Consider the following 27,721-nt stretch of genomic DNA (forward strand, 5'->3'; position numbering starts at 1 on the left):
TGTTTCAAACCATGAAACATGAAGTAAAGAGAAAAGTTTAACGTTGTGTTGAGCCTTTTTAGTGTTTTAAAAATAGTGATTTTGATGCGATCATAGTAGTACCCCTAGCTCTCCCATTCAAAAGGCTATTTGACCAAAAACGAGAACACACTTAATCTTAAAATTGCGCTTTCGTCCCAATTATACTTTTAAATGACAGTTTGATTCTGGTACGTTCACAAAAAGACCATAGGTTGTATTTTGGCCAGGGGTTACGCTTTAATCCTCCTAATTTAGTATATCCCATCCATCTGGCACACACAGCTGCTGTACTGTACATTAAGGTAAACATTAGAAGTAGAAGAATCATTTGAGTCTGCTGAAGCCATATCATTTCTGCTTAAATGCCAATGTAAACCAAAAAACCTTAATGAACATTACACACAACAAGACCAGAAAGATTTACATTGAATGTACGGGTTTGATATCTAAAACATCCACTGCACTTGTTTTAAAAAAAACAGATTAGATTCCAGAGTGTGTTTTCAGACCTCATGATATGCACAGTTCGAGTTAGATTGATTAATAAGGTAAAGATCCACTAATGAAAGAGCCAAAGTTTGCGTTTTGCTTTAAAATGAACCCCGGGTCTGATCCGTGAATGTCAGTTCCTAACGTTAAAAGCTTAAAATTGCTCTCTCATGCATTAATACTGTGAGATTTTCTCCAGTCTCTAGTATTTGAATAATCAATGTTAATGAACAGGTGTAAATCACCCTGTCCCCATTACAAGTCTCTCGCTCTTTTCTTCTCGCCAGATGCCCTCATCCTCAGGCCAGCCTGGTCAGGGAAAGAAGATTGGCCACAGAGGGGTGGATGCATCGGGGGAAACTACCTACAAGAAGGTCCTGAAGACAACACATGCGAAAACGTGCAAAAAATTAAAAAAAAACTGACTGAAAAACGTTTTTTACTTGACTTCTAACAGATTACTAAACTCAACTAAACAGCAATAAACTGTGCTTTACTATGCAAATTGCAATACCATTTATTCATTTCCAAGTGCAATACATTACATAGTCGTATGGACAAATATGCTACTGGAAATGATTTATTCTGTTTTTGAAATATGTTAATGGAGCTCTATTTATTACCCTGTTTTTAATTATTATACAGAGCCATTTTTATGCTCTACATTTCTGTGTTTTGCTGAATGAGAAGAAAAGGAATGTTGAATCTTGAATATATTTAGCATATTTAAGGTGTTAAAATAGTAAAAGCATGATGCTTGTATTTTTTTCTCTTTAAAATGATCTGCTCCAACTAAGAATAGGACTGTTCATTGACTGTGAGGGTTCAAGAAAGGGCAATTATTTCACTGTACACATCTCTCTCTGCCTTGCTCTCCGCAGACCACATCCTCAGCCTTGAAAGGTGCCATCCAGCTGGGCATCGGGTACACAGTGGGCAACCTGAGCTCCAAGCCTGAGAGAGATGTGTTGATGCAGGACTTCTACGTGGTGGAGAGCATCTTTTTCCCCAGGTCTCTTCTGCAACCAGACACTGAAAAAAAGGCATACTGTAAACATGTAGTATGTTTCCAGTACACATATGAATAATACAATATTAATGCATGTTGCTGGTATGTTGTTCTTAACCTACCTGTTAGCAGGGTTCAACAGCCAATAGCTGTTAAAATATTCAAGTGGCTGGTAGATTTGCTTCACTCACCAGCCACAAAAACAATAGTAATCCATTGGGTGGCTGGTCAAATTTAAACATTCACTAGCCATTTGGCTGGTGGATGAATAACAATAATTTGTAACCCTGCCTGTTGGATATTTATGTGAGAAAAATATAAATTGGATTACTCTCTTCTCATCTTCTGTGCTCTGATTGTTTTTTGTACTTTAGTGAAGGAAGCAACCTCACTCCAGCCCACCATTTCCCAGACTTCCGCTTTAAAACATACGCTCCCGTGGCCTTCCGCTACTTCAGAGAACTGTTTGGCATCAGGCCAGATGACTACCTGGTAAGATCTGACTGTGTGTGTCCCTAAATGAATAAAGTGAATTATCACCACATGGTTAGAACTATGTGGTACAAAATAAAATTGAGGTTGCATTGAGCTGGCGAGCTATGGTGGACATTGAACTACTAACCTCAGTACTGTATCAGCTCAAGAGAGAGCAATGGAGAGGGATGTAGGTAGAAAGGGAAGGGAGGCCAGACTGGGAAAAGACAATGAAACACGTGGAGTAAATTAACAGAAAGAGCTGTTGACAGACATTTTTATGAAGGATTTAATAAAGTTGACAACAGCAGGAGTGAGCTGAGAGGGGAAGAATGAGGATGAGAAGCCATGAAACAGCCCAAGAGAGAAGAGAGGGGAGGAGAGAGGATGGTTGAAGGGCGGGGAGGAAGCTCTGCAGCTTGTCACCCTTCATCTGCGTGGAGGACCCGCAGGCTGCGTGATTCACCGCTCGGCCCTGGGCAGCAGTCTAGCAGAATATACATGTATACACTGTATACTGCTTAGTCAGCGTTTCCGCGTGTTCCATGTGCTCTTGCCTTTAATGCATGGGCTCTCCAACCATGTGGAAACATCCTGCCTTGTTTCTGCCTTCTCTTTTAGCCAGCCTGTGTTCACTCATCCCCATATGGGCACATCTGGGAACTTGCATGTTATCACCAGCAGACTCATTTTTAAGATTTTGACTCTAGGTACACTGACGTTACATGTACCTTGGTAAGACACAACAGATCTCTTTCTTCTGTCTTCATTTATTCTGCTTACATCCATTTAAACTTACTGGCTTATTAAGTCTTTAGCCACTTGTACTACCATTGGAAATACTCAATCTTTGGGGGGGCAGGGTGCTCTAATTGGTCTAATTAGAGAACATCCTAAATTAGAGGACTCAGACTCTCTGTGCCAGTGTTTTTAAGGGAGACTCTGAATCTCTTTGAGATCCATGGAAGCTGCCCTCTACCTGATTCTAAATTGAGACCCCTTGTGAAGGTAGACCATTTAAAAATAATAGCCCAGTGCAGTCAATTAAGTATCACATTACAGCATGGCAGTAGAGTAGCTAACGTTCCAGAAGATTAGTCCACCTGTAAGTGTTTTTTGTCAAAGTTTTAATGAGGGGTTTGGGAGGAGCATCTGGGCACTAGAATGTTTTATTTATTCATTTATGTGTAAAATGTTTAACATGCACTTTGTGTGTAAACAAAACAAATGTCATGCACCATTGAGGGCGTATCAGAAGAGATTTCAAGGTGTTAACATAATGGGCCGCGACTAAATATTTTTAATAAATCATTGCAGAATCCGCCAGTTCCATTTTTATTATTTGTTGTGTCTAAAAAGTTAAAAAATGGTGACGAATATCTATTTAATTCCCACAGCCCAAGGTGATATGATAAAGTAAATTGTTGTATTTGACCTGTCTAAAACCCAAAGATGTTCAGTTTAGTACTATATATATCAAATGCTATATCAAATAGGGGAGGCTAATTATTATATTAGCAGGAGTCAGATCTGTGTATTAAAAAAAGCTAGATTTCAAAAGTCATTATTCAACATCTAAACGCATCTAATCTATATTAGAATGTGTATTCATGTGTGCTTCTGCACGTCTCTACATGATTAGTGGTCTTTTGTGTGATACATTTATTTTATTGATTTTGGACTTTCATAGTGTACACGTGTCTCAACATGCGGTCTGTGTTCACCGTCTTTTAAATAAAAAAAAAATTTAGTATTTACATTTTTTTTGAAAGGAGCAAATTGTCAGCACTGCAGGCAACAGTGTTGGGAGAGTGCTACTGCATATGTGTGAAAAGTCAAGTCCAGGCATATTTTAATGGATTGATGTTGACTAATATAAAGCCCATCCTTTCTTTACTGTTCTCTACTGTGCAGCACGTTGCTCCACACTGCGAGCATTTGGCCGCACATGTAAGTGAAAATTAAAGGTTGGAAACGTGCAAAAATATTTGGTCACCTCGTTGATTGCCTTGGTGATAACAGCCGGGTTCGCAAACTCCCAACGGAAACTAAGCTGTTTTCTCTTCAGCAAAGTGCAAAGAATTCATGCAGCAGCTTTTCATTTTTAGCCGGCGCAGGGCATCTCTTTATTTGGGTTGTTAGGTAGTGTTTGGGTTAATATCAGAATATTTTCTACCCTATATTTGCTGAGATTAACAAACGCAGTCTAATCCACAATATTAGATCATTTTTTGGGGTTATCACTTTGTTTAGGATTTTTGATGATTTGCCAAGTACCTTTCTCTTACTTACTGTGTGTGTCCGTTTGTGTGTTGTTTTTGTGTGTTCCTGCAGTACTCCCTCTGTAATGAGCCTCTGATCGAGCTGTCCAATCCTGGAGCGAGCGGCTCGGTCTTCTATCTCACGAGGGACGACGAGTTCATCATCAAGACTGTGATGCACAAGGAGGCTGAATTCTTACAGAAACTACTGCCTGGATACTACATGGTAAGCTGTGTGTGTGCGTGTGTGTACGTGTGTGTGTGTGTGCGTGTGTGTTGTGTGTGGTATTACTGAGCCTTAACAATGACTTTCAGGTTCAGTAGTTTTCGTCTTTTCCATTCATGGTAAGCATCACACATGCAGGGTAATGCATAGAGAAAAAATATTCCTCATGCTTACAAAGCTATGTGCTCAAACAAAACATATACAAATATATGCTGTCGTTATCAAGGCACATGTGCATATAGTGAACACAGATTCATATTGAGAATTATTTATTTAAAATAGGAACAGTGTATTATAGCCTGTGGCTAATTTACATCTTTAGTCCCTTTAGCAGGTTGAAAAATAAAACATGTTTCAACACAACAACATACTGTACAAACTGTACAAAACGGGGAGAAGCCTGTCAGCGTTCACGTATCTTGGTCTGAGCAGTGCACACACATTTTCATTTGAAATGCCGACCTCCCCCTCTGATGTTCTCGTTTTGAGTCTTATTTTATGTAAGAACCTGGAAATCTCTCTTCCGAGCGTGACATCCTTCTCATATAAAGCAAACATAACAGCTCTATCCTCTCCAACTGGAACCTTGGGCCATGCGGTTTCATAAGAGATGGCCGGTGTGTTTTGCATAAGCCTGTGCCAACAGTACCCTCTCCCCACCCACGCCACAGTCTGCAGGCTCATTCTGAATAGATTTAATCAGCAACCGCTCCATGTATGTCCATGCTACTATTCCAGCTTCTTAAGGCTCATGGCCTTCAGCCTTGTGTTTATTCATGTGGCGACAACCGTGGCCAAAGATCCCTGCAGGAATTCATTTAATCATTTATGGAACGTTAAAGGCTCAGTGCATTTACCGTGACCTTTTCCATTGGTCTTAAATGCCCTGAAGCATTTTTGCAGGTGTAATTAGTCTAAAAAATAGGTTTAATGAAAGCAGAGAGATTCAGGGTCATGTATTGGGGCTCTAGCCCGAGGCCAGAACAGATGAACTGGGGATAAGAGACAGAACAGCACAGACGGACGGGGCAAACCGAAACGCATGCCAAGATAACAAAGAGGAAAAACCACACAAAACATAATTATGGATGCAATTAGACTCACAGAAACAACAACTAGAGATGCAAAGAACAAAATAACAAAACAGCAAAGCGCTGCACACGAAACGGCTAAATGTAGTCAAACAGGCTCATGTAGCAAACAGAACAGATAACACGCAGGCCGTCATTGGTGGAGCTCCTCGTGTCTTCCACAGCTGACTGGCTGATGGTGGTGGGCCGGCTGAGGAGTCTGGCTCTGGGCAGCATACAGATCACAGTGACATAACCAACTCCCCTGCTGCCACTTCTCTCCCTTGTGTGTATTCACCCTTCTATTATACGCCTAGTCTTTCCATCTCCTCTCACGTTTTAATGTCTTATCCCTCTCCCCTGCTGCTATGACGCTCAGTGTAATTTATTTCCCTTTATGTCTCACTGTGCCTGCCTCATGTTCTAATCTGCTGTTTCTCCAGCCTTTCTTTCGCACTCATATTCACACTCTTCTCTCTCTTCTCTCCTCTCCCTCACGTGTCTGTGTTGTTGGCTCGACACGGCTCTGCCCTCTTCACATTGACAGAAGGGTCATGTCTGGCTAAGGGCAGAGGATGCTCTCTCTCTCTCTCTCTCTCTCTCTCTCTCTCTCTCTCTCTCTCTCTCTATCTATGCTCTCTCTCTCTGCTCTCTCTACCAGTTTCTCTCATCTGAAGGTCACTTACACAACTGCTGAGCCTTATAGCCATACTTCCATATTCCTTCTTCTATTTTTTCCACCGTCTGTTTCTCCTCCTAAATGCTGTGTGTTATCACTACATGGATATCGTTTGTAGATATACAATATGCAATAGGTCAATGGTTTGAATGGTGTTATTTAGAAATGTTTGGTGACTAGAATGGGATGTCTAATGGAATGCATGTGGTGTCCGATTAGAAGCACGAGGTGAGAGTCCACTCTCCCAAATACTGAAGAGGATCCCCGGTTGTTTTCTGCAGAAAATACCTAAGATCTTTTGTTTGAATAAAGATCTTATTGCACCATCCGGTCTCCCTGAAAATTCCTTCATTTGTAAAATTGGCCGCTAGGAAATCCACAACACCACCGTTTCTTTCTCTTCCCTTTCATTTCTCTAATTTGGATTTAGCTGGCCCAGGTCCGCAGGTCAAAGCGGGTTTTTAACTGAGTACCCACCCCGACTAACCTCATTTGTTTGGATCGACGATTGAAAAATTCAGTACAGATTGGTTATTGAGGTAAGAGACTGTTTGGCACATTTGTTAGGAAAATTACTTTTGCAAATAATCAATGATCAAAACAATTGATGACAGTAGAAATGTAATCACAGTTCTAACGGGACCACGTCCCTGTTTATAGCACAGCGACTTCTCTTCTGTTTGCTCTCTGTTTTGTTAGAATTTCTGATGCGATCAATAATGGACAATTGTGTGTGGACAGTGTGTGTACACTGACAATTGTGTGTTTATTGGTTAACTATTCGCAGAAAATGTATCACCTATCCATGTTTTTTTTAGATATTTAACATGAAAGTGTCAAGCTTATCTCCTCCTGTAAAGTGTCAACCACTTTAGAATTAAATCCTTAAAATGGTTTTCCCCCCACAACTAAATCCCTCAAATCAATTTCCTCCAATGTTAAGTCTTGCCTCGACATGCTGTCAAAGGACAGCAGCAGAAACCAATTTATGAGACCTTTAAAGACCTTTGGCTTTCTCCTTCTCTTACACGCTCTTCTGCAGAACTTGAATCAGAACCCTCGCACTTTGCTGCCCAAGTTTTTCGGCCTCTACTGTGTCCAGTCGGGCGGTAAGAACATCCGCGTGGTGGTGATGAATAACGTCCTTCCCCGCGTAGTTCGCATGCACCTCAAATACGACCTGAAGGGCTCCACCTACAAGAGGCGAGCATCCAAGAAGGAAAGAGAGAAGGCCAGGCCCACTTTCAAGGACCTGGACTTCATGCAAGACCTGCAGGACGGACTGATGCTGGACCAGGACACATACAACGCGCTGGTCAAGACCCTACAGAGAGACTGCCTGGTGAGTTAGATGGAGGGAGGGGATACATTACAGCTCTTATGTGAGAGAGAGAGAGAGAGGATACTAGGCAGGAATGGTTAGAGGGAAGGATTAGAGGGACGTTAGAAGGAAGGATAAAGTGATGCCATGATGCAGAGTCTCATATGGGAATATTGATAAAGAGAAATTGAGTACAAAGTCCACCAAAGGAAATGGAATGGAGTGGGAAAACCAGGATAGTATGGTTCCCTGATTAAAAAAAGAGCATGATGGATGGATGGAGGTGAGACTGAGGAATGCTGAGAGAGAGAAAAGCTATTTATGAGTGTTTGGCTTTCCCAGGATCCCTGGCTGTAAATTAGAGCTTTGTTACGAGCTGCAGGTTTAACAAGGTGTCTGGTTTGGTAGCAGGCCTGCCCTTGTCTTGTAAATCACCACCTCACATTTACTTTTATAGTGCATGCGCTTGGGAGCGCACTTTTTCTTATTCTTACACATTGTTGATTAATGTGTACATCACTGTTCAGTGTTAGCTCAGTGTCTCCTGTATAGCATTCATTTCCCCCAGTGTTACAGTTCACATTCCCTCTGGTGCTGACACTGTTATTGCACCCTTGATACAAGCTGTCACCCAGATTCATACGTCACGTGTCTGTCAGTCACTGCGCATTGAACACCCGTCTGTATATGTCCTTTGCCCAGGTGCTGGAAAGCTTTAAGATCATGGACTACAGTCTGCTGCTCGGAGTTCACAACATGGACCAGGCGGAGAGGGAGAGGCAGATGGAAGGCTCCCAGAGCGAAAGCGATGAGAAGAGGCCCGTGGCCCAGCAGAAGGCCCTGTACTCCACCGCCATGGAGTCCATCCAGGGAGGAGCGGCCTGCGGGGGGTCCATCGACACTGACGACACGTGAGTTGAGACAGAGGGACAACAGGCTGTTGGCAAAAGAACAAAATAACTGGGTGTTGAATGGGACTGCTGGGACTTTAAAAAAAAGGGCAGAGTGCATCTCTCAGACTTGCATATAAAAAAAATAAAGTGCAATATAAATGAAAAGTAATAACCTTTTATTCATCAGCACTTATTTAGTTGCTTTCATCTGTTACTCTTCTGACAGTTCAACTACTTTCAGTGCTAACACTTCACTCTCCTTTTTCGCAAAAAAGCTTCTTATTAAACAATGAACACTTTTTAATGTTTACACTTCAACTGACACTTGAAGTCCTTTCAACGCTTCATTTTTGACTGACTCCCTTTCAGTGCTTATATTTAAACTGCAAATCCCATACAATATTTCACAAGCAAACAATTGACATCTTTAACCTGTTCAATAAAGGGGGGTTATAAAAGTCGACACGGAATCAGGTTGTGCACTTTAAAATGACCCTGATGGTAAACCTGAGCTTTAGCCGTCAAACAGTCAGTAGTACCAGAAGATCTCAGGCTGTGCTTAGGTTCGGTGTGGATTAAAAGGTTGGCAGTATGGCTGTAGGCCAAAACCTGCTAGCTATAAAAAATGGAGACAGGAGCGAAGGACGGTGCTTTAGTCTATGTGAGATTAGTTTGCATGAATAAGTGAACGTAGTCGGAATGACTCCAACTGAAAACCCTAAATTCTTTTTACATTTTAGTGAAAACTGCAGTACTGCAGGCTTTAAACTGTAAATTAAGAGCATCTTATTGCATAGACCTCATGACATTCTTTTAATTCCGGCCCTATTTTGCTCATCATTTCAGGATGGGCGGTATCCCAGCTGTGAATGGAAGAGGGGAAAGACTTCTTCTCTACGTTGGAATTATCGACATCTTGCAATCCTACAGGTGATCAACACAGTAGTCGTATAGTCGTGTGTGTGTGTGTGTGCATGTGTGTATATATATATATATATATATATATACACACACACACAAACACACCTAACATCACTGTGTTAAACTGTGCTTCTCTTTGTTTCTGCAGGCTAATCAAGAAGCTGGAGCACACATGGAAGGCTCTGGTTCATGACGGGGTGAGTTTTTTTTAGCTTTTTACATAGACACTCATTACATATTTTGGACACATCTTTTCTAATCGGGTAATGGAAATAAATCAAATTGTTTTTATCCTAACTCTCTCTTGTATTACATTATCCAACTACAGTAAGTGACTGGTTTTGCCTACAGACAGTCTGGCCCTCTCTTAGGATAGTTTTAGCGACGCCCAGATCCTTCAAACGATTGCCTTAAGCATTTCTCCGGTTCTTTGTGTCTGTGAGGACTTTTATTAGCTTTAAGTCTGGCAAACTTTATTGTTTTTGAAGAACTGTCTGTGTATTTTCTGTCCCTTACCTCTCCATTTTGCTCTCTTCCAACCGGGACAGCTACATCTCCTGGCCCAGTAGCTCTGCCCTCCCTGTACTTACACACACAGTTATTGGAGAAGTAACAGCTCTATCAAGAGACATTATGGTCTATGGTTGTGTTTGAGTATTAACGCTTATTAGACGTCAGCTCTAAGCAGAGCAATGTGTTATTAAAATGAGAATTTTACGCCCATCACCAGCCACAGTTTTCTTTTATTAAGCTAAAATTTAATATAGCTGTGTGCTCTGAGTTTTGCTTGTATTAAATCAGCTTTATGAACAGTCAGCCTTTATTGAACTTGAATATGTTGCACACTCTCCTGATGACATGAGTACATTTTCACTCTTTAATTAAAAGTGTGCGTATATACAATATGTCTTTTTGGTTTCTGAAACAATCTCCTTATACATTTTGAAAAGAAATGTGTGGGCATCAAAATGCCACATATAAAATAAATCATACATAATATTTTAATATCAACAATATCATGATCACATTCAATTTTATTCTACTTCCATGAACAAACCTGAACCATGAGGATTGGCAGCTCATACCAGCCTACATGCAACATTTATTTGTGGTGTGCTGCCAGGGTTACAGGCTTTGTTGCATAAATGTAGCTGAAGCACATCCCCGTGGTGGGATAAGCAAACTGACGATAGAAAAACACCCCACATCTCTTAATCTGCTCTGGGGTTTACACAATCACCAGATATTTCTCAAGATAGAATCCATCCTCTCAACATCTCCTTACTCACTCCACACTCCAACTCTGAAACACACTCATACGCAAGATATATGTGGGCGAGCAAGCAAGCCTGTAACAGCCTCCTGTGCGTCACTGCTGATTATTATAGGTACTGCACACTCTATCTCTGTTACACGCAGTTGCCTCAGTTAGGGGAATGCCTTCAAAGATGTTAATCATAGTAAAGTCCAGTGATGCTGATGCAAAAAAAAAAAAAAAAGAAACTGCTGTCCCTTCACGTCCTTACTCTCCTCCATGCCTCTCTCCTTCCTTCCATCAGTCCAAACCAAACACCAAGTGTCATCTGTCAGTCTGCTGGCAGTTTGATCTCAGTCTGCTGCAACATAAATAATGAAGAGACGTGTCTGTACCCTTGTCTGACTGCGTGTCTGCCTGTCGTTTGTCTTTTTTTTCTGTGTTGGTTTGACCTAGAGAAAAGAATGACTGAAATAGGGAACTAAAGGGACTAATAGACAGTTTAATCTACTCTAAGCACTGGTTTGATCGTTTTATTCATGCCCTGATTGTCTCATTAATCTCTCGGACTCTCCATCAGGACACGGTATCAGTCCACCGGCCAGGCTTCTACGCCGACAGGTTCTTCAAGTTCATGAGCAGCACAGTTTTCAAGAAGAGCTCCTGTGAGTTTAATTTGCATCGGAACAATGCCTTACATAGTCAATACAGAGCCACAGACGCAAATGTCAGATGCCAGGCCTTTGTCTCTATTACTGCCGAGTCTTGACAGGAAAATCAGATGCAGCCGCTAACTGCCTTATTAGGAGCTGCTTTGTGTCAAATGAGAGTTAAACATCCATTTGATCCTTGTGCGGCTTTCTTTTTCATCTCCTTCCACAGAAATAACTCTTTGTAACGATGAGGAGGAGGGCAGATGTGATTTTGAAACCTTTTAGTGTCTACTGCAATTCACTATTTAATTTGCCTTATTATGCTGCAGCCTTACAATGTAGAGATCCTGTGAATCATGTAGCCGGTCAGAATTATTTTGCCACTGATAAACACGTCACATTCATCTGCTGCAACGACAGCTGTAATCAGTCTGATGTTTAGATGATGCTGAGATTTATGTGGATAAACTTGTTTAAAAACTTTGGGATTTTTTTTCAATTTTTTACAACTTGCAAGTTTTATTTTTGAGGTATAACACCAGAACGTAAATCAGAAAAAATATGTAGTTTATTTATAGACGCAGAACTTTCACAGTTCTCCACTCCAACCCAGCCCAAACCCAGAAATAAGAGTGTTCAAACCAAATACAAAGTGGCTTTTTTTTAAAAGAGCAAAAGGAAAAAAGAACCCAACAGACATCTACTAGAACAGGGATTGTTGTAATAGAAAGTTAATTTACTTAGACATAGGTTTAACCTTTTATTGTGGCAGATCAATATATACCATACCACACGTCCCATGTTTTCCCGAGTTGATGTATGTGTTGTTGTGTATTGTCCCTCAGCTCTGAAGTCATCGCCATCCAAGAAGGGCCGTGTGTCGTTGTCAGTGCCTAAGTTTGCTGGTCCTGGTGCAGCCTGGTCAGCTAGCCAGCTCCCCTCGGAGCGAGACGAGAACATCTACGACCTGAGAGGAGCTCGCAGCTTCCCAACGCTGGAGGATGAGGGTAAATAACTCCTGTTTTCACTGTACACAAGATCACCAGACACAGATAATAGAAAACCATCAGTGGTTAGAGTTCTGACTTTGCCTGCAGACAGATAAAGTCCTGTTTTCTGTACAGTTCACTGCTTCTCAGAGTAAAATTCATTTTTTTTAAACCAGGTAAGTTAATAGTGAACAGATTCTTATTTGCAACAACAACCTCTCATTCACACAGTTCCACACTCCTACCTGGAAGCTGCCCGGTACAGCACCAGTCTGATCTGCTTCCCATTGAGCAGCTCCACTGGAGCTCAGGTTGGGGTTAAGAGCATTGCTCACCTCAAATGCCATTTTTCCACTTTCCCCACCCAGATTTTTATCCTGCCGGTCTGGGGATTGAACCTGTGACCTCCCGACCCAAGCTCGCTTCTTTAAACTTGTCTCTCTTGTCCTGCAGGGCGACCAGATCTGCTTTCATGTACTCCTCCGTCGTTTGAAGAGGCCACCACTGCGTCAATTGCCACCACCCTCTCCTCCACCACCTCTCTGTCCATCCCCGAAAGATCCCCCTCTGACACAGCAGAGAACCCCCGCTACAGGTGCCAACACACACACACACACACACACACACACAAACACACACACAGAAACACACTTTGAAACACACACATTGCAATCAAATAGCATAACATTCATTTCATATTTTTATATGTCTAAGAGAGAAAAATGCATTCACTGGCATGTTATATGTACTAAAAAGTACAGTTGACATTTCAATTGATGTTACTGTATTCTTATTGTTTAAGTCTTGATTCATTGACAGAGCACCTTATGCACAATATATTTGCCCTGTCACTGCAAGCGTCTCCTGCTTATACATCCCTTAGTACATTCATGTGGATTCTTTATTCAGGTTATTTAGTATCTTTTCTTTTATTAGTGCAAATGCTGATTTAGCATTCCCCACTATTGTTATTGTCCATATAATTCATGTGTATTTGTTTGTTTTGGGTTTTTATCATCCTCTTATGTATGGTTATGTTATGTGTGATGTCTGTAAGCCACGGGACCTTGAATTTCCCCTTGGGGATCAATAAAGTATCTATCTATCTTTCTATCTATCTTCTCTATCTATCTATCTATCTATCTATCTATCTATCTATGTATTATTGGGCTGAAATTAAACATTTTCTTTTCTCTCTTTCAATTTTATCTTAAAAGGTTCTACCAGTATTTTGTGTTAACAGGTCTCATTTCCATAACAGTAAAAGATTCTTTTATTGTGGTAATCTGTTGTTGCTCATGTGAGTGTTTTAAACAGCCACACCAACATGTTGTCAGCCAGCTGCTTCTGTTGTCATACAACCTACAGCTTGTACTAACACTATGTTCTCTGTCTCCAGGAGGCACACCCAGTCCCTCACCCATGACGGGAGGTGAGTCGGTGGCATGAATGCTACTTTTACTTCATAAACCTTTTTGAAGCAGCTTTTGAGCTGTTTTTACAAAGTTGTGACGCCCGCTAACTTCATGTTTTCACAGCTTTAGACATTTCTGGGTGTGGTGGGTGGATCGAAGAGATGAATGTGAGGTCAGGCTGTTGGTTGGTGTGTTTATGAGAAGGCCCGTTCTTCCTGTTGCTAAGGTGTGGGCCGTGTTTGTTCTTCACGCTTCACACCTCTGTGCGTGTTGTTTCGTGTGTGTTTGTTTGTGTTCAGGACCCAGGAGGAGCTGCGGGTGCGTGAGGAGGATCAGCAGACCATCACAGTGGAGGTGGAGTTGAAGAGACACGACAGTGAGCCCACCCTTTCCGTTCCACAGCCTTCACCTGAAACCAGGTACACAAAGTTGAACCCAGTGAATTTGCACACTAACGTGTGACCACTTCTAGATCCTACAGTGCATCAAAACATGTCATGAAGTCTAATAAATGAGACAAAATTGACATGAAAGAAAGAAATGCACTGCTGTAGATCTGATGCACTTGTTTGTAACGATAGGGTAGATCACTGCCTGGTTTTCAAGGTATTATTTGCCAAAAAAGAACAATACAATTCACAAATGGTATAATACTTCACAGCTCTCTTCTTTAAATCAATAACTTTGAGTCTTAACTATAACTGAACAGACTGAAGAGACAATGTCATCAAATCCTAGAGCTGCTTCTTAGACAATAACTAATGCAAGAAATCCTTAGAAGCTATGACAGCACCCATGATTATTTACTTAAACATGTTCTGATCCACATCTGTAACTGTAACCCATGAATTAAAAACAATTTATTAAATTAAAATAACTCAATTAAATGAAATATCTGAAATATAAACCAAGAGGCCATGAAGACAATGTTATAGAAGTACTACATCAGTTGAGTACTCTCTTCAATCACAATGCTCTGATAACAAGTCAGTCAGTTCAGTTGTCTGTGTTTGTGAATACTGGCTTTACTGCACAAAAATAGAAGCACAGCACCATGCAAATTCTGTTATGTGATGGATTTTTCCTTTAAGGCTCTAGTGCGCAGTTTCTGTCGCCCCCATGAGGAATTCCAAGTAATGACCCTCCCCATCCCCCCCCAATCGATGCATTTGTTAGCAGCTAAGGAGGAAAGGAGAATATTAAAAAAAAAACATGATGGACTGTTCAGAAGAAGTAAAAATCTTCACTTGAGTTTCTGCGCAGGACAGTCACGGGACGCCATAATCTTCTGAACACAGCCATACTGAGAAATACAGAGAGAGTTGTGTGGAGCTGATAGTCTTAATTAGCTTTGTAGTCTCTCTTTTTGAAATTCCTTGAATGTAACAGATGTTTATTAATATCAAAAAGTTACGCACCAAAGCTTTAGAGCTTTTAATGGCTCAATACAAATAATTAAATTAAAATATACACATTTTCTGTGCATACTTCTGGAACACATGCGGACATGAGACGGTAGTAACAACAGTATCAGATCCTTCTTGTCATGACAGAAATTCAAACTAACCAAAATTACTTACTACTAAAAATATATTTAAATGAAAATGATGTCTCTTTGTCTCCATAATGTTAAATATATAGTATGTCCATATACACTAAATAGATCATAATATAAACCAATAACACACATGTCTGCATCCTTTTCACTGTATAGTCAGCGCTGTATCTGAGAGATATATGAGCCCTACACGACCTCGATCACCAACATGACTCAGTTTGACACTGAACTATGAATAACCTGCTGTCTCATCTGGGCCCAGCCAGCTGTTAGATAAGCACATCACATACACCCCCCCCCCCCACACACACACACCACACACACACACACACACACACACACAGTTCCTGACATATTACACATAAACGCTGAAAGCAGTTTTATTGGACTCTGGGGTCCTCTGCTATGGACAGAAACATGCTGCAGGCATCTACTTTACAGTAATTAGGTCATGAGACATGCAAATGCATGTAAATATTTGCGTTGTACCAGCAGTGCGTGTTTATTTATGGGGCAACACTGCAAGGCAGACACGGGGCCGAGGAGGACATGGGGGAACCAGACAGTAGAAGTAGGGCATTGGGGCGGGATGCCTGCAGGCCCTGGGCTGCTCCCATGAAGTTGGGATGACCTGATCTAACCTGCTTTTATAATTAAAGTTAGTTGGTTTGGCATTTTATATTTTTTTAAAAGTGAAACTGCACCAGACAAAGAAAACACTACATAACACAACAAACCTTTGCATGAAATAAACTGAATTCAAACAGATGGGAACATGGCAGTGGGTTTCACATGTTACGCTGGGGTTGGGTCAGGGTCAGGGTGTGATTGGCGAGGGAAACCAAGGGAATAATTGGGTCTGATGGTGAGAAGGCAGTGGCTAGACATATGGCCGGGGGGTCTAGAAGGAGCTGGCGGGGAGGGGGGGGGGGGCTCAACTGAATTTGACTGAGCCAACTCCTCTGAGCTGCCTCATCTACTGCTGGAAGAACTGGTTGTATGGGTGTGAGGAGAAGGAGATGGAGCTTAGAAAAGGAAATGGGAGGACTGACTGGAAGAGAAAGACAAAAAGAGAAGATTAGACAGAAAGACCGACGTGTGAAGTAAGACTAGGGGGGTGAGAAAGACAAAAATAGTCTTTGTAAATGAGAGAGAAAAACTAAATATAGAGAAAGGGAACAGCAGCAAATGAAATATGGGGAGTGTGATATACAAAGAGACAAAGGTACGGTGTTATGTACAGTTTTAAAGATATGTCTAAATAAAATGAGAGATGGTGAAAGGGACATTCTGGATTGCAACCCCCATCGTGTCCCCTTCAATTATTCAGCCAATCAGTTTTCTCTTTGAGACGCCAACTCAGCTTGTTTGCCTCATTGAGCAACTGCGGGGCTTTTCCTCTGGTGGAGCTGAGCTCAAACTCAGAAGCTGAGAAGCTTTCTAATTGTGGATGATCTGGCCAGGAACAATAAAGGCTTGTGGCAGCACGAACCCAGTTGGCAAATCTTTGAGCTTAAACCACAAACACCCACACACACATCTGTTGAATTTTAGCTCTGATAGCTTGGTCCTGTTCCTCTGTCCTGCTGCAGGTAAGTGGCTTATGTTAAGTGACCCAATTAATGGCTGTCAGTGTTGGCAACTGCTGTATGTGTGTCTGTGTGTAGGCAACCTTGTATATTTTGTCCTTATACTACACAGAGCCATTGTAAGAATGACTACACAATAGTTCTATATAATATTCACAGTATTATTTTTGAAGGAATTAAGGAATGTGCACAGGAATATGGACAGGTGCATGTGTTCTCAAAACAACAGGAAGCTAGTTATTGTAGTTTGGCCTACTTATCAATACAGTCAACATTTGCAGCAGTGGCCGTGACACAGGTCATGGGGACAATTAACGTAACTTAAAGGTCCCATGATATGGTGCTCTTTGGATGCTTTTATATAGACTTGTGGTCCCCTAATACCATATCGGAAGTCTTTTTCACAAAGTTTAGCCTTGGTGCAGAATTACAGCCACTAGAGCCAGTCCCACAATGAGGTTTCCTTAGTATGTGCCATTTCTGAGTCTGTAGCTTTTGAGGAGGAGAAGGGGGGGGGGGGCTTGACCAACTGCCACTTTGCTCGTTTGAAAGCCATGATGTCTCTCCTCTCTCTGGGTGGGGCAAAACTCTCTGGGCGGGCAAAGCTGAGAAAGGGGAGGTAACCTTGCCCATTATGACCTAAAAAGGGGCAAGATTCCAGATCGGCCCATCTGAGCTTTCATTTTCTCAAAGGCAGAGCAGGATACCCAGGGCTCGGTTTACACCTATCACCATTTCTAGTCCACTGGGGACCATAGGCAGGCTGGGGGAACTCATATTAATGTAAAAAACCTCTTAAAGTAAACATTTTGCCATGCCATAGGACCTTTGAAACCCTAGCATGGGCACCTGGGTAGCTCACCTGGTACAGCAGGCGCCCATATATAGAGGTTTAATTCTCGATGCAGCGGTCACATGTTCGACTCTGCCCTGCCTCCCTTTGCTGCATGTCATTCTCCCCTTTCATGTCTTCAGCTGTCCTGTTTGAATAAAGGGTTAAAAATGCCCCACAAATAATCTTGAAAAGAACTAAAAACTTTAGCATCCGTGATTGGAACAATTTCCCCCACAAATCACACTCCTTTTCAGAGTCTTGACTCAGTCTAGTCTGGACACACAGAGATGATACACATACACATATGATAGATTCATTGTGACTTGCACTTACCGGAAATGTCATTATCTCTGATGTTAATTCTGAATAAACATCCATAAAAACGTTTTTAAATCATAGGAAAAATGCACTCCTTAGACCTACAAAACTTGCCTGAGAAGTCAAGCTTTTAAGTTTTCTTCAGTATCAAAGAAATCCGCTGACTGTGTGTACACTTATGCTTGTATTGCAGACAGGAACTGCTAATAGCTATTTCTGATTACTTTTGATGGTGCTAATTTGCCAAATGTAAATAAAACTTAAAAAAACAACTTGTAGCCCAAAGTGTAACTGAATCCTTGGTAATATTACACCCACTGTTTACAGCCCCAAAGCATTATTACAGGGTGTCTCAATTTTGTCTAAGGGGGGTCCCACAATGTCAGACTTTAAAAAAACAAAACAGGGCAACACTAACTCAATCCCATTTCCAGTGAGGTCGAGGAAGGAGCCGGCGCAGAGGCTGCTGATGCTGCTGCAGCAGCACCACCCTCCAGCTCTTCACCAGCACCTGAGGCAGCCTCCTCCTCCTCCTCGTCTGCCCCGGCTGCTCCGTCTTGTTCAGGGGCGGCCAGTGAAGCCCCGTCCAGTCCCAAGGTAGTGATGGAGGCCGACAGGGCCAGCCAGATGTCCGGTTCAGGGTGCACCAGCCAGGCTTCTGTCGATGATGAAGATGACGTGCCAATCACAGATATCTACTTTGTAAGTAAAGTAAAACCCTCAACACACACATACACACACACACACACACACACACACACACACACACACACACACACACATACAGACACACATTGCACATTGCAGTGCATGTACACACACACACGTACACTTTAAGATTCTTTTAAATCCCTGTTAGACAGTAAGCACATCTAGCTCCATCACTTCTCATCTGTTTTTTCTTTAGCCATCCAAACATCCTTCAATGTCAATGTGTATTGGCTGATATAAGATATATTTTTAATAATCAATGTATTTATGATCATAAAGTTAAGGACTCAGCTATATGATCTCCCACAGAGGCGTTAACAGAAGGACCGCAGAAGGGGACTAGCAACTGAGGCTGGTATGGGAACAACAGTGTGTGCAGTTATTGCTTGCAGTGTGTGGTGTATTCAGTTAAAGGAACAGTTTGTCATTTTGAGATATATGCTTATTTGCTTTTTTGCAAAGAGTTACATGTGAACATTGACACCATTTTAATTAGCTTAGCTTAGCTTGTTATAAAAGTGTGAAAGCAGGGAGGACTATGTGCTTGACTATTTGTTGGCTGGGTCTTTGCTGGTTGCCTGGTAACCTCACATTGATGACAAGTGTCCAGGAAGTTACTGCGTCTGGCCAAGAAATATCTGGCACATCCATCCTTCTTGCACTTAGCTTTCTGCTGGTTTTAGTTTGTAATGATGAAACAAACAAATCAAACATGTTAGTTAGCTTTAGAGGTGCTAGTAAGGCCGGTTTTCTTACTTTTGGACAGACCCAGGCTAGCCGTTTCTCCTTGTTTTTAGTCTTTATGCTAAGCTAAGCTAATGCCTGCTGGTTCTAGCTTCATATGTAGCGTACAAACATGAGCGTTGTATCAATCTTCCCATCTAACTCAGAGCAAAAAAGAATAAGAATAGAAAAAGCATATTTCCCAAAATGTGTAATTATTTAGTTAAAAACAGTGTATTGCAGGGTCGCACTATGGTTTGGAGTGATTGCAGAGCATGTCAGCCTGTCAATATCTCTTTGGAGTTCCTGTCTAATATGATCTCCAACAGAACAGAGAAACACTCAGCAGCTCATTTCGTGTGGAAAAACTTTGCAGTTTGCATATGTTCAGTCCAAAAACGTGCTTCTTAAAGCAACTGGCTACCATCAGTTGTGTTGGCAGCTCTTAATGTGCCCAAAGCCACAGCTATAAATGAATGTATGGGTGTCAGGTGGAGGATAGAGAGGGCCAGTGATCGCAGTTACAGATAGAAACATTCCCACCTTGCCGCACTCCTATTGGGTTTCTCTTATCAGGAATCAAACACCCTCTCACCCTGTGGATGAGAAATCTTAATGGCCAACAGATTAGTCAAAAAGCTCCCTTAGTTATCTACGAGCCCTCTCGTCTGACTGTCTCTGGCTGATGCCTAGTTCATGCTTCAAAAGCCAGACACTCTCTGTTGCAGCAGGAGCTGGATGAGGGGAAGTGACACTGTGCACACCCTGACCTCCAAGTGAAAGTAAGTTGTTTCATCAGCTGTTAACTCGCTGCCGTGGATCCAAACTGAGGTTGAAAGCTTCACACGTCTTGCATATGGATTATGGACAGGTACATTTAAACCTTTAGGATCTCTGTGGCTTCACTCAGCAGCTCAGTCAGTCAGCCATCTGATCATCCATGTCTGTTTCTGCTATCTTCATGATCATCATCACTTTTGACCCACACAAATCACATTTCTGCATGGCCGCTCAACCTCGGGTTTTTCCATTACTAAATGCTTTATGTGCGGATCCTCAACTTTCACGTGGAAAAAGCAAGAACCACTGGACAATTTCAGTGTTGTTGTAAAACAAAAAGTATTATTGTGAACTGTCAGTATTTTCTCAAGGCAAAAATCCATTGCTTACATAATTGCTGCTGGTACATTTAAGTCTATTATGATTGGAAAAGAGAGGAAATCAAATTGCACACAATACTGCAAAAGAAAACAGACTGAAGAGTACAATCACATTTAATATGCTTTAACTTGACTCTGATAATAAATCAGATATCCGTCCTCATTATGGCGAGCAACTTGCATTTATTATATACATAACAAAATGATGCTGTGCCACATGTGCAAAACTCTAACTACAGTCTGCACTACCAACAGTCATCTGAGCTAAACGGTTCTCATCAGCTGCAAAACTCATTCACAACAACACAACTCTAAACACGTACCTCAAAACTGGCTCAGCGCACCGAACACTATGAAAAACCCCACACTGAGATAACACACACTGAGATGACACACACTGAGATAACACGCACTGTCACTCAGAACACGCTGAGAGTAAAAACACTAGCGTCAAACACCAGTTGGAACAATTTGAGTGACTTCACACTACTCAATAGTTTCTTTAAAGAAAAGAAATCGATTTTATAATATACAAACTTCTAAGTAAGGTAAACAAGAAGGAATGAAAATCAGCAGTTTGCTTCAATATAGTATTTTGTCTCTTATGGAATTACTGGATAAAACTAAAGTTACATTACAGTGACAGAATAGCGTGACTGATCCTGCCTCTCTCCAGCTTCATGCAGCAAGTTTTCTTCACACTGGATGTCTGCATCATCTCTAAATACTAATTTATGTGGTGTTTCCATTTCTTTCACCTCCATTACTTTCTGAAACACAGTCAGAACGCATATTTACTATTGTAAAGATATAGTGTTTTTCACTTCTTCTTTTCTTACAGCTATATATGTAATCTGACCTAAAATATTGGTATCTTTGCTCTTTTACTTGTTTCTCTCAAACGGATAATAGTTTCATTCTTATTTGGTGTTTGTATACAAAAAAAGGCTTTTGGGGCTTTCTCTCTCTATGTGTTCACTAACTAGTCTAAAACAAGACACCTGTTTAGGCTTTCACATAAAATTGCAATCAGCAGAGTTTGATAGGCACCAGACTAAATCCATTCTGTTTTGAATGTGTGGTTAACCATTTTGACAGCAGTGTGTTAGCATTTGAACAAAGGGCTGTAATTCCACAGTATTGTGCAAGTTGGGGTTAAGACATGGCATAAGTGTGTAGAGTTTTGAAAACTGTGTTCAAGCAATGAAAAGGAACTAGAGTTTGGTCCACATGAACTGCTGCTGTGCAGACTGTAGTTTTGCACATGTGACTCCAGTTTGCGCCCACTGTTGTCTAGCAATCGGGGGGGGGAAGAAAAAAACTGTATATTACACAGTAAGTGTACAAGGAAGTGTCAGTGAAAATGTTTCCCTTTTCATATAAAACATGGCAGCATTTTTGATCATGTAACTCCTTGGGGAAAACACAGCCCATCATTCAGCTGTGAGATTGCTCACGTCACAGAGTGGCACAGGTGTGCGTGTGTGTGTTGTCACTTTACAGATTCCTCAGAGTGGCTCGTGACTAAATTATTCAACCAGCAGTCTCCAGATTCACTTTCTACGATTCTCGGTCTGCCTTCTTTCACCTCTGTCCTCCACATCTTATTTTTTTTCTGCTTTAGTCCGCTCTCCCTCATTGTGTCTTCTTCACCTCCATCATCTATCCTGCTCTACACACAGAATGATCTGGCAGCAATGACTCATCCAGTGTATCTCTGCTGGGTTACACACATTCAGAATAATCCAATTTCCATTTTCACCTCAGCGTGCTTCTTTATTTTCCACTTTTCTCACTCCACCTCACTTCCTGTCTCTCTTCATCGCTTTTTGTTTGTCCCTGTCCCACAAACACCCATGTGGTTGTCAGTTTCCTGATGGGAGGACCTGGGTGGTTTCTCCTTTCCGACAGAGGAGGAAATGCCAGTCCAGTTTACCAGTAAGTGAGAACTGAGTTAGATGGTGCTAGTCTTATAGGTGGGTGCTGTCTTGGTATTAGACTAGATTAATCCAATGCACAGCTGTTGGTTTTACAAAACATATAAATTTCAGTGTTTCTGCGGCTTCTCATGGTTTGTGTGATGTATTCCCTACTGTTTTTTTTGTGAAAACATAATACCTACTCTCCACATTGTGATGTGTGGGAGGCAGGTAAACACAATACATCTTATTTCCCAGTTATTCCATTATTCTTGTATTCATCTTCTTTGTAATCTCTATTTGATTCCTCGCACGCAGACAGCTTCCCTCTTCCCCTCCATTGCACCTGTGTGGATAGACTGTTAGCTCCAACGTGCTGAGCTGTGTGTGGTGTGTGTGTGTGTGTGTGTGTGTGTGTTGTGTGTGTGTGTGTGTGTGTGTGTGTGTGTGAGTGTGAGTGTGAGTGTGAAAAAGAAACTGTGTGTGTGACATCAACCCATCTCCATCCCTATCAACAACATTCCGTGTTACAGCTGCCTCCCTCTCTTAAAGGGACGGTAACTAAAGTAAGAAGAAACCTACTTTCAGAGACATTATGCAAAGAGCACATGTGCTTGTAGGGAAGGGGGGTGGGGGCTTTGACTGAGGATGCTCTCTGTGTCTTACTGTCCTGGCATCCTGGCTCTCTTCCCATTCCCACCGCCTCCTCCCCGCTCCCCATCCTCCCCGTTTGGCTGATGCAGCGACTCATTCCTCGCTCTGCACACTTCACCTTGCTTCCCAAGAGTTATTCCAAATAGGGCAAACACTAAGAAATCAAATTTAAACACGTCAGTAAGACCCATCCTATTATTTACTCACTGCTTACAGCACTTCTCCTTACCGCTACAACCTGTTATTTGCCAAATTTTTCATCTGTGTGTTCAAGTCGGCTAACCTCCAAAAGGATTAACACATCCTTTTACACTCTTAACATTTTTACTTGATATGTCAAATTCACACTTTCCGATGTCTCTCAGCAACATTTCCTCCTATTTGCATCCCTAATTTTCATTTCCTGTCTTGTCTTTTCTTCTCTTGTGATCTCCTGTGTCTTTTCTCCTGCCTGCCCCTGCTGCTTGTCTCTGTGCCTCTGGCCTTTCCTCTGTCCCTCTGGCCCCCTCTGCTGTGGTGGGTGTGTAAAAACAGCCTCAAGACGACAGGACCTGGGTGTACTCTCCGCTACACTATGGCTCAGAGTCTAAGGCCCTGCCAGATGGGGATTGGGAAAGAGAGACAGTAAGTGAGAAGCATCAGACTAAAATATAAAGGACAGGAAGAATTCCTTAGACCAGGAAAAAAAGTCAGTTGTGTTCAGTCTTCACTTGTGGTGACAAGGTTGGAAAGGATCAGTTGTAGCTTTACCTGCGTGAGAAGCTTCTACAGTAAATGTAAAACAAGCTTCTCATGTTCAAAAGTGCTAACTCTGCATCCAGAAACCCGTGCCAACATTACAGCATCCATTCCTCATTACTAAGTGGGTGGAAATGGTCACTTGCAGCTCGCTTGACCATTTAGTCCCCGACCAGCCATCCTGTTCATCGGCCCGCGTGAAGCCGCTACACTCATGCATCACCACATTCCCACAGCTCATGCTGCTAGATGGTCCCACTAAAGATATGTACATTAAACTCGCAGAGGAGTCACGGTTTACAGAATGTGGACATCATTTTGTTCAATCGTAGGCAAAGTGGGTGACTTTTTTTATGCAATTATATATTAATTTAAGTATTTATTTAGTAATTTAAGTTTACTTAAAGAGTTCATTTTCAGTATTACGATTTAAGTGTTAAATGTTCTCACCCCAGATAGAGTTATCTGCTTATGAGACAAAGTGATAAAAACGTGGCGTCAAATGAGTGAGCTCTGACTGTTTTCCTTTAGAGGTTTTGTGTGGGGTTTTGTCTACTCTGTTCAGCATAGCAGCGTAGCACACACTGTGCTCTGATAAGGTGTCATTGACCATTGAATTTTACCCCTTCTCTTTTTATTATTCACCTTCTCACACACATCTTTACACCAGGAATGTCCCTTGCAAGTTTTGTGCCAACATTCCTGATCAAGTCATTTAATAACCAATTCAGTTTTGGTAAACGTGTGTGACAACAGATTTTAGAAAATATTTATATAAACATTAGAAAAACATGCCTAACTTAATTCCTGTTTGATAAAAAACATGACGCCTTATCATATCGGTCATGATGACAGGAACTGGCTGTTGGGCTTCTTTCATGTTTTGTTTTTTTCATTCTTTTATTTTTCTGTTTCCCCTTTTACATTATAAATGCATTCTTATTATACGGCTCACTGTTACACTATCAATTGCAAGTAACGCATGAAAAGAAACACATTTTATACCCTGGGGAAATAAAAACGTGTACACTCTGCCTAACACATGCACTCTGTCTGTCTCCAACAGTAAGCCCTGTTCTCTGGCAGAGAGGAGCGAACGTCTCATTGGAGAGGACTCATCGGTCTGAAGTCCAGACCTCAGCGGTAGCAGCAGGATCTCTGTCTGAACCAGGATTTTAAACATGCATACAGAAACCGAACACACTAAGGGGGAAAGTGACTTGCGTACCAGAAAGTGGGGGAAAATCCTGACAGTGGTGAACATCACTGATTTCCAACCAACCCTGCCTTTCACCCTTGACAAATGACAAATAATATAAATTCAATAATAATGTGTATGTGTGACATACAGTAGTGCGTGTACGGCTGTAGTCTTATATGTTTGACATACAAGAAAGGCCATAGTAACTTACTGTGCCTATGAGAAGTATTCACCCCACTTGGAAGTTTTCATGGCCACATTAAATCCTCTTCAATTCAATGTCATAAAACAATAAATCATGCTAACTTCCAAGTGGGGTGAATACTTTTTTTTAATAGGCATTGATACAAGATGTTCTAGTTCACACAGGCACAGCGCTCCACAGGCTCTACAGGCTTGGTCGCTCACTGCCGCTCACCTGGAAAGCAGTTTAAACATCTGAAAGACATTTTGACAACACAAAAAGATAGATGATAACTTTCATGATATCTGGTGACCTTTGGGTCCAGATTGGCCTCGTCTCTCGCACTGCTGCTGCTCGTCCTGCTCAGGTCTCCTTGCTGCCTGTGACGTCCATCTGAGAGTTTAGGACATGCGGCCACATGTAGGCAGCAGTGTGCTGAGTAAGGAGTGAGTGTTGGGGCCTGTGGTGTTGGAGGGCTCTGCTTGTGCTCGTAGAACTGGAGTTACACCGATAACCATCGTTTGGTCAAAAGAAGCTTTTCTTCTTTCACTACATGTCCCTTCTATTTATTTGTCCGTTTGTATTTTATTCCAAACTTAGTGTTTTCTGTTACTTTTGTAATTTTTTTTATTTGCATCCAAAGAATGTTCTCTTTTTGTTTTCTATACTCCCATCTCTGCAGCTTTTTATTTTCCCAGTTGTAAACTTTAAACTACTTTTTTCACTACATCTCCTGTGTGGAAACGGCTGAGGCTTGTAACTCCTGCCTTCATAACAGAAGGCTTTAGTTGCAACACTAAGGCAACAGACATTGTCAATCATTATAGTAACCTTCACATCATTGCAATGTCTTCCAGTGTTGCCCTATTTTTGGACAGATGCACACAAATCACAATATAAATTCATATTTTATTTTAAGTGGAAAAATAATGAGCATATCAGTGACTGTTGCTATATCTGGTCGCCCTCACCCCATGACAAGAAATCCATTGACTGGACATTTCAAGTGTTTGTAGATGTAGAGCATCAGATGTAGTATTTGCAGTTGATATTGTACCTGTATTCTGTATATTTGGATGAACACACAGTGTTGACTTGGTGAGACACAGCAGTTTGTTAATGGGTTGAATGTTGTTTGCACTTATTAAGAGGACCTGAAAATGAACTAGTGATAGAGGCCAAATAAACATAAATTAGGTTTTCTTTGTTTCCGCTCACACGGGCTGATATTATGGCAGCATTTCTTTTAGGATTATTGTGTGTGGGTGTGGGTGTGGGTGAAGTCAATCAGTCATTGTTAGTGTTTACTGTAGTCTCTCTGTGGCTGACATCTTATGACTCTCAAGTAAGACATGTTAAAGTTCAACAAACTGATTTTTTAAAATCTAACTTACAGAAACCGTATCTTCAGTTGGTTGGTACGTTTCTGAGTGTGTTAGTGTGTAACGGAGGAAACGTCAATGTCAGACATTGTGAAATAGAAATCAATTTGTTCCCATGACGTGCAGTGGCCAATTGTAATCAGTTTGCTGTTGTTCATCAGATGGAGACCATAGCAGCAATATGTTGTACAGTCTAGCTTTTAAGTTTATTTTTATTGCCTTATTGAGAAATCTTACATGTAGGCCTATCGTTTATATTTTTTTTCACTTGTGCTGTTGTATCTATTTTTCTTTCTCATAGTTGTGCTCCTGAGAATGTGTACATACAATTATAAATACATATATAAAGATATACAAATATATTTTCCATTTGAATCGGAGAATATTATTTTTATTTGGTTTTATTTTTGCTGCTGGGCAAGAAATGATTGCAATCTTCATAATTTACTGTACCGTTGTCTTCAGTGTGTTTATTGAGATGCAGCTGCTGTATATTTATGGTCTAAACCACAGCTGTGTCTTCATAAGATATCCAACATTGAACGATTTGTGGGTTTTACTGTACATGCAAATCAATAGGAATTCTTCCAACTGTTTCAGCTGTTTTGTGTATGTGTTTTCAAATCGCTGTGTGCCCTCATCCAATAGGGAGAGTCCTTGACAGAGACATAGCATGATTTCAAAATGAATATGCATATCAGAAATGTGTATTTATGTATATCTGTGTATATTCATCTATTTATACATGAGGATAAATAGATGGCTGTATGTGTGTGCGTGTTTGGACTCAATCAGAATGAATACAAAATAAAGCAGTTCTATGAATTGTTCATGGAGATAATGTCATACCATGTTTTATTGATTCCTTGTTGAAATCATCTAGTCGGAAATGGAAATGAGTCGTTTGTACCCGTATTACATACAAGTACATGACAAACAAAAGCAGTGTTTTGAAGGATTTAGTTTGACTGTATTTTAGGGATCAATTTAGCTCTATTTGTGATCGTATTACAAATCAATAAACTATAAATTATGTAATTCATACGACTAGATGTACATGTATATGTAACAAA

The 27,721-nt window shown here is 41.2% G+C and overlaps 1 protein-coding gene and 1 long non-coding RNA gene across 8 annotated transcripts; one reads left to right on the plus strand and one right to left on the minus strand.

The window, feature by feature from the left end:
• The first annotated feature begins 749 nt into the window (after nucleotides 1–749).
• On the plus strand, nucleotides 750–27,494 carry pip5k1ca (phosphatidylinositol-4-phosphate 5-kinase, type I, gamma a). Of its 7 annotated transcripts, XM_032526851.1 has the most exons (17): nucleotides 750–884; nucleotides 1,392–1,522; nucleotides 1,894–2,011; nucleotides 4,328–4,480; nucleotides 7,272–7,571; nucleotides 8,253–8,461; nucleotides 9,290–9,373; nucleotides 9,513–9,561; nucleotides 11,200–11,284; nucleotides 12,118–12,279; nucleotides 12,715–12,856; nucleotides 13,661–13,693; nucleotides 13,976–14,095; nucleotides 18,411–18,678; nucleotides 22,440–22,508; nucleotides 23,678–23,767; nucleotides 24,948–27,494. In XM_032526851.1, the coding sequence occupies exons 1-17, from the start codon at nucleotides 798–800 to the stop codon at nucleotides 24,948–24,950; spliced, it is 2,103 nt and encodes a 700-aa protein (XP_032382742.1). In that variant the 5' UTR covers nucleotides 750–797; the 3' UTR covers nucleotides 24,951–27,494. The 7 variants fall into 7 exon arrangements, with proteins under 7 accessions (XP_032382742.1, XP_032382746.1, XP_032382745.1 ...); XM_032526855.1 differs by lacking the exons at nucleotides 22,440–22,508; nucleotides 23,678–23,767 and adding an exon at nucleotides 18,997–19,042; XM_032526854.1 differs by lacking the exon at nucleotides 23,678–23,767.
• On the minus strand, nucleotides 7,323–12,746 carry LOC116696112 (uncharacterized). Its single transcript, XR_004333624.1, has 3 exons — nucleotides 12,507–12,746; nucleotides 12,062–12,299; nucleotides 7,323–8,487 (listed from the first exon to the last, which is right to left on the minus strand). It is a non-coding gene; the product is annotated as an uncharacterized LOC116696112 (long non-coding RNA).
• Nucleotides 27,495–27,721: the final 227 nt, after the last annotated feature.

The sequence above is a fragment of the Etheostoma spectabile genome, chromosome 9, assembly GCF_008692095.1.
Source record: "Etheostoma spectabile isolate EspeVRDwgs_2016 chromosome 9, UIUC_Espe_1.0, whole genome shotgun sequence".
Taxonomy (NCBI): domain Eukaryota; kingdom Metazoa; phylum Chordata; class Actinopteri; order Perciformes; family Percidae; genus Etheostoma; species Etheostoma spectabile.

Bases quoted from the DNA above. Each gene is read 5' to 3' on its own strand.
- pip5k1ca (XM_032526850.1), top strand. From the start codon at position 798: ATGCCCTCATCCTCAGGCCAGCCTGGTCAGGGAAAGAAGATTGGCCAC. The intron at 4,481-7,271 runs GTAAGCTGTGTG...GCTCTTCTGCAG, and splicing joins TACTGCCTGGATACTACATG to AACTTGAATCAGAACCCTCG. The intron at 13,694-13,975 runs GTGAGTCGGTGG...GTTTGTGTTCAG, and splicing joins TCCCTCACCCATGACGGGAG to GACCCAGGAGGAGCTGCGGG.